The sequence below is a fragment of the Planococcus citri genome, chromosome 2 (assembly GCF_950023065.1).
Source record: "Planococcus citri chromosome 2, ihPlaCitr1.1, whole genome shotgun sequence".
Taxonomy (NCBI): Eukaryota; Metazoa; Arthropoda; class Insecta; order Hemiptera; family Pseudococcidae; genus Planococcus; species Planococcus citri.
Window position 1 is genome coordinate 81,317,903 of NC_088678.1, and position 12,921 is coordinate 81,330,823.

The following is a 12,921-nucleotide window of genomic DNA, read 5'->3' on the forward strand; positions in this document are numbered from 1 at the left end:
TGTCAGAAAGCTCCAATTTCCAACAAAGTTGTCAATTTTTGAAAAAGTTGTCAAAAAGTCAATTTTTGAAAAAGATTGTCAGAAAGAGTCAATTTTTGGAAAAGTTGTCAAAAAGTTTCAATTTTTGGAAAAGTTGTCAAAAAGTGTCAATTTTTGGAAAAGTAGTCAAAAAGTGTCAATTTTTGGAAAAGTAGTCAAAAAGTGTCAATTTCTCAAAAAATTGTGAAAAAGTGACAATTTTTTGAATAATTTGTCATAAATGTCAATTTTTTAAATAAGTTCTCGATTTTCGAAAAAGTTGTAAAAAAATGCAATTTTTGGAAAGTTGTCAGAAAGTGTCAATTTTTCAAAAAGTTGTCAAAAAATGTCAATTTTTTGAATAAGTTGTCAAAGAGTGTCAATTTTTTGAATAAGTTGTCAATTTTTGAAAAAGTTGTGAAAAAATGCAATTTTTGGAAAAGTTGTCAAAAAGTATCAATTTTTGACAAAGTTGCCAAAAAGTATCAATTTTTGACAAAGTTGTTAGAAAATGTCAATTTTTGGAAATGTTGTCAAACAGTGACCATTTTTGGTACGAATAACAAATGTCCATTATCACCTGACAACTTTGTCAAAAATTGTCACTTCTTGACAACTAAAATTTGTAACTTATTTAAAAAATTACACTTGAACAATTTTTTCAAAAATTGACACTTTTTAACAACTTTGTCAAAAATTGTAACCTGTTCAAAAAATGGACACTTTTAGACAACTTTTTTTTTCAAAAATTGACACTTCTTGACAACTTCTTCAAAAAATGTAACTTATTCCAAAAATTTACACTTTTTGACAACTATTTCAACAATTGACACTTCTTGACAACTTTTCCAAAAATTTACACTTTTTTTGTTATGTAACTTTTCCAAAAATTGAAACCGATTCAAAAAATTGACACTTTGGACAACTTTTTTAAAAATCCATACTTTTAGACAACTTTTTCAAAAATTGTAACTTATTCAAAAAATTGACACTTCTTGACAACTTTTTCCAAAATGGACACTTCTTGGCAACTTTGTCAAAAATTGACACTTCTTGGCAACTTTTCCAAAAATTGACACTTTTTCAGAACTTTTCTCAAAATTGTAACCTATTCAAAAAATTGACACTTTTTGACAACTTTATCAACAATTGACACTTCTTGACAACTTTTCCAAAAATTGACACTCTTTCAGAACTTTTCTCAAAATTGTAACCTATTCAAAAAATTGACACATTTTTTATTACAACTTTTCCAATAATTGAAACCGATTCAAAAAATTGACACTTTGGACAACTTTTTCAAAAATTCATATCTACTTTTAGACAACTTTTTCAAAAATTGGCACTTTTTGACAACTTTTTCAAAAATTGACACTTTTTTACAACTTTTCCCAAAATTATAACCTATTGGGCTGTCCTTTGAATTATCATGCTCTAGTGAGGAAAAAAATGATAAAAATTGACATTTAAGTGACTGAGAGATTCCCTTGTCCGAATTTAATTCGATAACATAAAAAATTACATATAGTAGGTGTAAATAAATGAGTAAATTACCGTCACTGCTACACCGTGAATCTATTTTTCGTCTCTTCAGCTTCAGATCTTGGAATAAGCTCATCGTATCGAAATCAGACAAGGAATTTTTCGTCAGCAAGGTCATAATAATTTCTGTAAAAAACAAAAAGAAAAACATTCGTTAAAAATTGAGTTAAAATAAATTAAAATTTCAAAAAATTAATAATACCGAACATTCGAATTAAAAAATAAATAAATTAGTAAACAACATACAAAAATAGATAAAGAAATTAATGAATGAATAAATCAACGCAGAAGATTGTAAACATTATACCGAACAAACGATAAAATTCGCCTACAAAAATCACGTTTAGGCAAATCCATTACCACGTGTACTTCAAGTCACCGTAATCTGACTACTTCAGCATGTTATCTTACTCTAACATTATTCTGCCATAGGTTGCGCAACACGTTTTTCATACACATGTGTAAGATAGGTATTATACATAATTTTATAATAGATGATAATGATGTTGGAAATGGGACGTGGAATTTTCACCTCGTTCATCTCCTATCATCGCTCATTCGCTCTCCTCCGCTGACTAATCACGCTGGGAAGAAATTTTCATACCAGTTGAATCATCTCGTTCGTGTACCTACAACTACATTAACGATAAATAACTTCGGTGGCCTTTCAAAACCGCAAAAAAAAAACTCCTTTCGTTCAATAAACCGCCATCCTGCACATGCACAATCGTACCAATACAGTTACGTAGCACCGTTAAGAGACACCGTAATAAACACACACGCTTCTCCTCTCCGAGCTGGTTCTCTTGGCTGCAGTTGGCACGACCAACAATACCACCAGCGCGCAACCGGTTTTGCAAACGTTAACGAAAGTTTCACCGCGTGATCTTGAAATTAAACGTTAGTTGTGTCTCGAAGTCTCGACGAAGCGAAGCCGTTCGAGTGTCCGCGTGATTCTGTCTCTGACAGTGAATACTGAATCGAGAACGAGAGTGAATCGAATTCGCGGCGCGGTAACTTCTCATATCGAAATTCACTTCCTGTCTGTTTTAATCGACAACCAGAATGAGAATAGAATCGCCAAACGAGCACATAATTGGAAAAATAATCAAACTAGGAAGAGAACATTAACACTTTGTACATACGAACGATGGTAGCGTAAAAATAAACGCGAAAAAACTCCCCTCTCACTGCGCCACCTTCCCATCCTAACAATCCACGTTAATAAATTTGCATACCCGATGGTTTTTACGGCGTCTCGGCGCTGCAATTTGAAAACCTCTTCAGGACTCTTCGTAGTTCGTATCTCGCAACTATTTTGTCTCAAATAGGAAACCATCGTGGTAGTCGACTGAAGAACCAGCAGCAGCATCGCGCGATGGCTTAAAAAATAACAATAATAATAATACGCCGCGTTCGTCGCTCGTTCTAAGCATCACGTAGGCATTACACGACGACGACGCGGCGTATACTCGGCAGACCTTGTTCGAAATGAATTCAATGTCGGTCATTGTGCAGCACACGCCATTCGAAACACTCGGAATGGTTAAATTTACCGCTAAATACATTTAAAGCGACGAAAAAAAAACCAACGAGCATCGTTTCGTGGAACATTCTCATGGTCAAATGCGTTGCCGTTACTTAAGTGTCAGATATCAATTGTCCTCCCGCGCCTGTGTGCGTTTTCTGTTTTGTCGACGTGCGTAGTTTTACCGCTATCTGCGATCGCTGACTAGGCTAAAAAAAAACACACCACAAACGACCAAATCAGGTGCCAAAATGATTCCGAGAACTCTCTTCATCGTCGGATAGTTTGGCGAGAACTAGAGCGATGGTAGCAGGCATAGGAGTTGATTGAAAACGATAAGTACATAGTTTGTTGGCTGAAAGAATATCGAAGGAATAACTGTCTAGAGAATGCACCGCTGTGAACTTCAACATAGGCAAGCCTATTCTTGATCACTTCTTTTTTTGAGGGCACGCTAATTATCGAAAGTTGCAAATCGATAATTTTTTGTACCTCCTACCCACCCTAAACATCCAAAAAGAAATGATTTTCGCATGTTAAAAAGTCATATTTTGTTCCAAAATCGTCAAACAAAGGTCTTGTTTTTTGAAAAACTTGCTTAAGTTAAGTATTATAAGGTTCTGACTTTTTTCCTTTCGCCAAATGTGCCCAAGTAAAAAGTGTCAATAATTGAAAAATAGTCAAAAAATTTCGATTTTTGAAAAAGTTGTCAGAAACTGCAATTTTTAGAAAAATGATTGAAAAATGTCAAGTTTTGGAGAAAAATTCCATAAAGCGTCAATTTTTGGCCAAATAGGTAGTTAATTGGTGTCAATTTTTGAAAAAAATGGCAAAAAGTGGTAATTTTTGGAAAAAATTGTCAAAAAGGGTCAACTTTTTAAATAGGTAAGTTTCAATTTTTGGATAAGTTGTAAAAAGGTGTAAATTTCTGACAAAGTTATAAAAAAGTGTAAATTTTTGACAAAGTTGTAAAAAAGTGTAAATTTTTGACAAAGTTGTCAAAAAGAGTCAACTTTTGACAAAGTTGTCAAGGAGTGTCAATTTTAGAAAAAGTTTTCAGTGTCAATTTTTGAAAAAAGTTGTCAAGAGGTGTCAATTTTTGACAAGGTTGCCAAATAGTGTGAATTTTGGAAAATGTGTCAGAAAGTGTTAAATTTTTGGGAAGGTTGTCAAAAAGTGTCCACTTTTGACAAAGTTGTCAAAAAGTGTCCATTTTTGGGAAAGGGGTCAAAAAGCGACAATATTTAGAAAAAGTTGTCAAAAAGTGTCAATTTTTACGAGTGGACAAAGTTGTCAAAAAGAGTCAATTTTTGAAAAAAGTTGTCAAAAAGAGTCAATTTTTGAAACAAGTTGTCAAAAGGAGTCAATTTTTGACAAAGTTGTCAAAAGTCAAGAGGTGTCAATTTTTGACAAAGTTGCCAAATAGTGTGAATTTTGGAAAAATGTGTCAGAAGTTGTCAAAAAGTGTCCATTTTTGGGAAAGGTGTCAAAAAATTACAATTTTCGGAGAAGCTGTGAAAAAGTGTCAATTTTTAGACCAAGTTGTCAAAAAGAATCAACTTTTGACAAAATTGTCAAGAAGTGTCAATTTTTAAAAAATGTGTCCAAAAGTCTGAAATTTTTGGGAAAGTTGTCAAAAAGTGTCATTTTTTGGAAAAGTTGTCAAAGTGTCAATTTTTGACAACGTTGTCAAGAAGTGTCAATTTTTGAAAAATGTGACACAAAGTGTGAAATATTGAAAAAATTGTCAAAAAGAGTCAATTTTTGACAAAGTTGTCAAAAAGAGTCAATTTTTGACAAAGTTGTCAAAAAGAGTCAATTTTTGACAAAGTTGTCAAAAAGAGTCAACTTATGACAAAATTGTCAAGAAGTGTCAACTTTTAAAAAATGTGTCAGAAAGTGTTGAATTTTTGGGGAAAATGCTGGAAAGTTGTCAAAAAATGTCATTTTTTGGAAAAGTTGTCAAAAAGTGTCATTTTTTGGAAAAGTTGTTGAAGTGTCAAGTTTTGACAACGTTGTCAAGAAATTCAATTTTTGATAACATTGTCAAGAAGTGTCAATTTTTGAAAAATGTGTCAGAAAGTGTGAAATTTTTGACAAAGTTGTCAAAAAGAGTCAACTTTTGACAAAGTTGTCAAAAACTGTCAATTTTTGACAAAGTTGTCATGATGTGCAATTTTTGAAAAATGTGTCAGAAAGTGTTGAATTTTTGGGGAAAATGCTGGAAAGTTGTCAAAAAATGTCATTTTTTGTAAAAGTTGTCAAAGTGTCAATTTTCAAAAAAGTTGTCAAGAAGTGCAATTTTTGAAAAATGTGTCAGAAAGTGTTAAATTTTTGGGGAAAATGCGGGAAAGTTGTCAAAAAATGTCATTTTTTGGAAAAGTTGTTCAAGTGTCAATTTTTGGAGAAGTTGTGAAAAAGTGTCAATTTTTGGAGAAGTTGTGAAAAAGTGTCAATTTTTAGACAAAGTTGTCAAGATGTGTCCATTTTTGACAAAGTTGTCAAAAAATTCCTGTTTTCAATCAAAATGGTCAGAGAGTGTCAATTATTAGTGAGTTGAGGAAAAGTTGGAATGTTTTTTCATCAAAATTCTCAGAAAGTAGTTTTTTGATATCAAATGGTTGTAATTCCTATCAAAATTGCTCATAATGTGTGTTTTTTTTTTGACAAAATGCCCACAAAGTATTGTTTTTTGTCTTGCCTGCCAAAAAAGTTAATTTTTTGTTTCAAACTTTGTCAAGCCAAAGTTCTGTTTTTTTTTGGTCATTTTTTTTTAAACAAAATTTCTTAAAAGCTTATTTTGTTGAATTTTATTTTTTCTCCAAACATCCTTTCAGTTTTCATGGCAATTTTTCGGTATTTTTGACTGCGTGCTCCCACAAAAAAAAAAAACTTTGAATGTGGGCATTCATAATCGCGTGGAGACTCAGTTACACAGGCGATAGGCAAACTAAACCCAAAAGCCACGCTCTGCTACCATTTGAAAATCATCCATCAAGAAAATCTCCCAATTGACATTTTAAAATGAGATTGTACTGTAATCTTTACAGTTCTGAATTGTGAGGTTTATGACACCATGAAAATAAGAGATTCTTTAGAGACCACGCTCTGCTACCATGTAGGAGACTGGCAGTCAAGAGCAGAATTTTTTTGAGGCGTGGAATAAGTTACACTGGCAATATTCAACGAATAAGTGTTCCTACGATATGAATTAGACAGCCAAAAACCACGCTCTGCTACCATGTAAAAAAAAGACCTATCATTATTGAAATTCAAAAATATAGACGCAATGCTTTACTGTGGTATAAAATTTGGATTAATGTGTAGTGAGGTTTATGACTTCTACATGCTGAACTTGAAATCCTCTGCTAAAAACCATGCTCTGCTACCATATAGAAAACCGATTCCAACTTTTTTCAACTTTTTGAAAGAAGAGAGGATTAATCTCGCACTGTTACTCCTCGCTTGCTTTCCAATCTCATTTTCAACTACCGCAAGCTGAAATTCTATATCTATCCCATATGAAAACTAAAACACAGGAAACCACAGAATAAATTTTCGATGAAAGTAACAACCGAATATTTCCAACAATAATAATTCTCGAAAGACCTTGAATCGAAATTAGTACTACAACTAAGTAAACCAATCCTGCAAAAACCCACTTCCTCTTACGTTACACAATATAAAAGCTCCTCACTCGCAAGTTCGCAACATCGCCACTTGCAAAATAAACTGCAGAAGATGAAACTCGAAAAAAGGCCACCTCGTTCCAACGCACAAGTTGAGGGCATTGTTCGGGCGCAGCGTCCGCCATTAGCTAACACAGTTCTGTTTAAAAAAGAAAAAAAAACTCACGGTTGCCGCAGCGTCGTCGTCGTCGTCTCGCGTCGCACCCGCCACCTCCCCCCGCGCCACCTTGCCTCCTATCACACCGTAATAACTTTATCAGCAGCGCGGCGCACAGCACAACATTGGCAATAAACATTGAAAACGGTACGCGGTGGCGAGGCGAGGCAAAGAGATGGTCGCCAGTATAACCGTCAACATGACACGACGGGTCTTTAACCCGTACCCGTTAACTGGGTCAAATTCAACTATGCCACCTCCCATTCCCCACACACCGACAAGACCCTCTCCTTTGACGCCGCGCCGCGCCGCCGTACTTTTGCCCATCATTAACATATACACGCACACATACTGTATAGTGTACTATACTATCCAATTCACACTACTTTATACGTTCGCGATGGTGATGGAGATGGCGATGGAAACGAAAAGAGAAGCGAGAAGCGCGGTAAATGCGGCGACCCATCAAGGCTACGCGATATAACCCTTCCACCACTCCCTCTTCCCAACATCTTTCTTCATCGTTGATTTCACACATTACACTTCAAATTCTCTTCTCTCTCCTTCTTTCAATTTTTTTTTCTTTTTTGCATAGTTTATCTACCCTATAATGCATGACGCGAATTTCGTGAGTAATTTTCCCAGAAAAATGCTGCTGATAAAAAACCGGAGATCAGAACTTATTTTTACAAAAATTGATTTGCCTTGTGGTTTGATTGAAAAAATTGGCCATTTTGCCATAATTTTTGATCAAGTTTCCGCCATTTTTGGGAGGAGGGGACAATCTCAACAGATCTTCTACGTACATTTTCACCCTAAAATCACAACAACTGGATCCAGAGTGATGTATCCAACCATTTCAACGGATCCACATCAATTTTAGAGTTTTGGCTCATCGCTAAAATCATAGCCATGACAGAGAAAAAAAATAAAGAAATAATAACAGAAGACATCTCGCATTTTGCATTAATATAAATTCTTGTATAATCACTGCACCGTGCTATTTCGATATTGGCATTCAAGAAGGTATATAACGCGAGTAAATTACAAGATTAATGCCACGCCAATACCCGCTCGTCGTCGAGGTCATTTTTTAATTGAAAAACTTACTTTTTTTTCAATATAAAATTCAATTGTTAATCTAGCAACGTTGTAACGTCTCGCTTCTCTCTCTACAAGTACCTATACAGATTTTTAGCCGAATGAATTTCGAAATCAAAAATCTAATTCAACCGCATTATGTATTTTTAAATTGGTAATGGTTTTATATCACTGCCCAGTACTCATATCTATCTCTTCAATCGCACAAATTCCAACTCAATATAGTGTAATTAACAGAAACGACGAATCTGACGATTAGACTTCATATCAATAAACACTTCTTCTAATTATTCAACTACTGATACACGATATGACATTATAAGATGATCGTCTTGGACAACCACATCACCAAAAATTTTATGGTCTTTTTCACTTGAAATATGTGGGAAACAAAAGCAGATTCACTCTCACATTTTTTCAAATTAAAAATTGCCTATTTTTTCATCGCTTTCAAATTCCTGTTGATTCGTTTCATCGGCCATGTAATCACCCCCCCCCCTCCACCCTCCCAATTCAGATAGACTAAATTTGAAATAGAACTTAGATTCTGAAAGATCAACACCACAGAGTGATTGAAACTGAAAATCACGTCGTCGAGCTATAACGCTCCACCCAACTTGGTACACTACATATCTCGAAGAGTGTTATTTTTTATTGACTTTTACTCATTTGCATCGATCAAGGTCCCATTATACGATTACCGTTACGCATCATTTATTATTTTTAGGTCGTTGCACGATTCATTCGAATCAGGCACCAGAGACCAGATACTAGAAAAACCCTACTTCGAATATGCTACAACAGTGTTGAAGAAAAAAAATCTATACCAAAACTTGGCCATATCGCCGAGAAGAAAATATACACAGGGTTACTATACGATTATAGGCTATACTACTGGTGTCCATACACATGTACCTTGACAGGCGCACGCACCCACCCCCATTTTCATTTATTGATAACAAACTCGACGGTCGACGCCGCCGGTGAAGGCCGGAAAAACAGCCGGCCAAAATATTCGGCATCGTTTCCATCGCCTTTGCACAGGCGTGTCATCCACGAGGCGAATCGTTTATCGACGTAATTTGTCGATGGCAAATTGTGGTCGTCGACGTCGTCGTCATCGCCGCGTCGAATTCACTTCCTAATTTATAAAAAGCTCGCATTTTCACGTGGTACCTCTACCTACACCTTTCGTACATTTCATATTTCTCAAATTTCCTCTAATATAATGCCACCGGCGGCGGTTAGCAGAAAACAAGACATTTGGAAATGCTTTTCGGCGTATCGAGTTCATCGTAATGGAATGGAACGTCATTTTCGTATACGCGAGCTATGTAAATTCCTTCCTCTCGCCTGTATTTACAAAATTAGCCACCCTTTGTCTTATTTTTATATACGTAGTTAAGAATGTGTAATACGAGTACTTGAGGCAAATGCGTCGTCTACGTCATTGAACATTTCACCTATATACATACACTCGGTACGTAAGTATATAGAAAGAGAGGAAAAAACGACCAGAAAAACAACGTGCTTCGGTATTAAAGAAAAAGATTGCGTAAACACGCGTTGTCGTCGACTGTCGTTCGTCGATCGTCTTGCTTTTGCGACTTCGTTTCGTTGTTGATCTAATGCCAATCCGGCTCTTGGCTCTTGATATCTTTTCGCGGCAGATACTTACAAAATATATAGGTATATGTACTCGAAATTTGGGCCAATGATCACCTATAATAAGTAGCCTACCTCGCTCCGCCTATGTATAGTAGGCGATCATCGTCGTATACAAAGATATAGGGAACGCAGCACGCGCCAATCACGCTTTGTTGCTCATCTTGCTCAATTACATCACACTTACTTAGTTACTACTGCATTAACATAAGATGTACAATATTTTACAGCGCAGCTCTGCTACAATTTCCTGCAGTACAATTTCAAGGAGCGAACATCTACGCAAAATTCTGATCATTCGTGAAAAATCTCATAAGAAGGAAAATAAACACACGCTCTGCTACCATTTTCCATTATTTTTGCCAATTTTGAATGAACAGGGCAAAAGTCCACACAGCTCTGCTACCATTTCCTACAGAACAATTTGAAGGAGCGAACATCAACGCAAAATTCTGATCGTTTATGAAAGATCTCACAAGAAGGAAAATAAACACACGCTCTGCTACCATTTTCCATCATCTTTGCTTATTTTGCACGAACAGAGCAAAATTCTGTAATATTCTGGCTAGATTTCATCAGTATTTTCATCTGCTAACTTTAGTCACATCTGACATCACTAATCGGTTCAACTCGTTCATCCCCTAACTCAATTAAAACTCTAAATCAAAATACTTACTCACTCTTTCAAAATTTATTAAGCGTTGTAAATTTAAAATCAAACACTTACCCACGGTTTTCGAGTCAATTAACAAACAGTAAAATTGTATAGCTGTGGGCTCTTTGATTCCCACAGCCACCCCCCGATTCACACAATAATTCGGTTCTCATAAATATCAACACTTTGAAATTTTTATGGCTCGGGGCTCACGTTTTCACCCTCACGCTCACAACCATTTTCAATATGATAAAACCAAAATTTGAATAACATTGATATTTCTCATATAAAAAGTTGACATAATTGACAATTTGTACAAGAGCTAATGAGCTCTAAGTACTTTTTAAGCCCCTTTAAAATTAACCACAAGTACATTCAAAACACTGACATGAAATTTACGACTTTTTTATCACTTACTAATTATTCAGAATTATAACCCTTTTTCATTTGTCGCACGCACGTACCCTCCAAATTGCAACTTTACAAAGTCATAAATGTCACCCGCATTTCGAAATCCCGCATCCTTTTTGATCATTTCCCAAAATAAATTTAAATCAAACTGTCTTACCAATTTGCCTGATTTGAAGCCCTCCCTCTGAAAAACAAACCAAATTTTATTATAAACACAATTAGGGTGAGGTTACAAATCCTCAGTTGTTTTCGGACTACCAAAATAGATACTTCGAGTTCTATTCAAAGGTTCGATTCTCAACTACTGAATTTCTAAGTTCTTACTTACTTACTTATCAAATTTTCGAGTTCACAGTTTTTATTTATTTGGTTCACACATTTTCAAGCATGGTTTTTTTGGAGATCATACTGAATTTATTCATTGGTCAATTAATTCTTTTACTCTTGAGTCACCAAACGTTTTTTATCACACATTTTATAATTTTTCACGAGATCATTTGAGAATTTCGATTTTGGTTTGCGAATCCATTTACAGCACTAGAGATTTCCTGTATATTTTACTAGCTCAATTTATTTGACAATTGGTAAGTCTCCCTTTGGAGTTTTATTTATTTATTTAAATTTTAGTTCATTTTTCTTTACTTTGCCTAAACTAAATTTCAAATTTTTGTATTGTGTAAATAATGATTTCCAAATTTAACCATAAATTTAGATTTTTAGATATGAGAGGCATTTCGCGATATGGGTCCTTGTGGTGATTCGATGTTTTTTTTTTTATTGGCGATTCCGACTTACTTTTTCACGAGAAATCAAATGGTGCAATCAGATTTCGCCTATCTCATCAACTTCTCGTTTTAAAAATTACTTGAACATGAATACTCAAAAACTCACATTTTTGGGAAATCGAAAAACAAAGTTTTTGTTTGTTTTTGATTTTTTTTTTTTAAAAAAAAAGGTCGATGGAAAAATCATTTTATTGTTGTTACCTATGTAAAATTTCATGGCGAATCCGAATTTCTCAGTATTTTTTTGCGGGGTAGTCTGTAACATTGTGTAAATTCGGCTGTTCACCACAAGGTCCCTTTTCTAAATCACGGATATCAGGCGATGATGAACGAATTTCGTCAAAATTTCTCATCCAACCTATGCGCAAGACAACACTGCACCCAAAAATCAAAAAAAATCAAAAAATCGAAAAAATCGAAGCAATTCGATGTTTTTTCTCTCCTAAAAAAATCGAAATATCACCACAAGGGCCCATATCGCAAAACCCCTCTCATATTATTTTTATCCAAAATTTTGTAAATTTCTATCTTGAATTTGTCAAATTAAAATTTTGAAAACTCACATTTTCAAATGTTATCTATTCAATTAAAATTGAGGAATATAACAATTCCACCCAGCTCTGCTACCATATTCTACAGTACAATTTGAAGAAGCAAACATCAATGCAAAATTCTGATCATTTTATAAAAAATCTCACAAGAAGGAAAATAAACACACGCTCTGCTACCATTTCCTGCTTCATAAATTTTGAAGGAATGAATACCACGGTGCAATCCTACTCATTTTTGTAAGACTTTTGTAGGAAGAAAAATATACACACGCTCTGCTACCATTCATCATCATTCCGGCTACTTTTGAAAATCCAGACAGCTCTGCTACCATTTCCTACTTCACATGTTGTAGGAGCAAATATCAAATCGTCATACCACTTATTTTTTTTGTAAAAGATACCTCATAACAGAGAAAATTTACACACGCTCTGCTACCATTTTCGATAATTTCTGCTACTTTTATGTGAACAAGGCAAATTAGTATGACAAATCCACACACTTCACCACCATTTCCTGCAACACATTTTTCAAGACCTATCATCAACGCGTCATCCTACTCATTGTGGGAAAGAAACCTCACAAACACGCTCTGCTACCATTTCCAACCATTCTGCTGCTTTTGAACAAACTAAGCAAAGATTTGAAAAATCCACACACCAGTCACACCACACTCTGCTACATATTTTGAAAGAGCTTAAGAGCTGTCACCGAAGCGCTATCCTGCTCATTTTTTTTAAAAGACACATCACTAGAAATAAAATTTAGACATGCTCTGCTACCATTCCTCATCATTTCTACAACTTTTGAATGAAAAAAGA

At 34.8% G+C, this 12,921-nt stretch overlaps 1 protein-coding gene across 4 annotated transcripts in view; it reads right to left on the reverse strand.

Annotated features, from left to right (window-relative positions):
- Hr4 (Hormone receptor 4) overlaps positions 1-12,921 on the reverse strand; it is a 212,462-nt gene that overhangs the window by 20,278 nt on the left and 179,263 nt on the right. For all 4 annotated transcript variants that reach the window (XM_065353511.1, XM_065353508.1, XM_065353509.1 and 1 more), the window contains exon 2: positions 1,573-1,686. In XM_065353511.1, coding sequence (XP_065209583.1) covers positions 1,573-1,678 — 106 coding nt within the window. In that variant the 5' untranslated portion in view covers positions 1,679-1,686. The remainder of the gene's footprint in view (positions 1-1,572; positions 1,687-12,921) is intronic.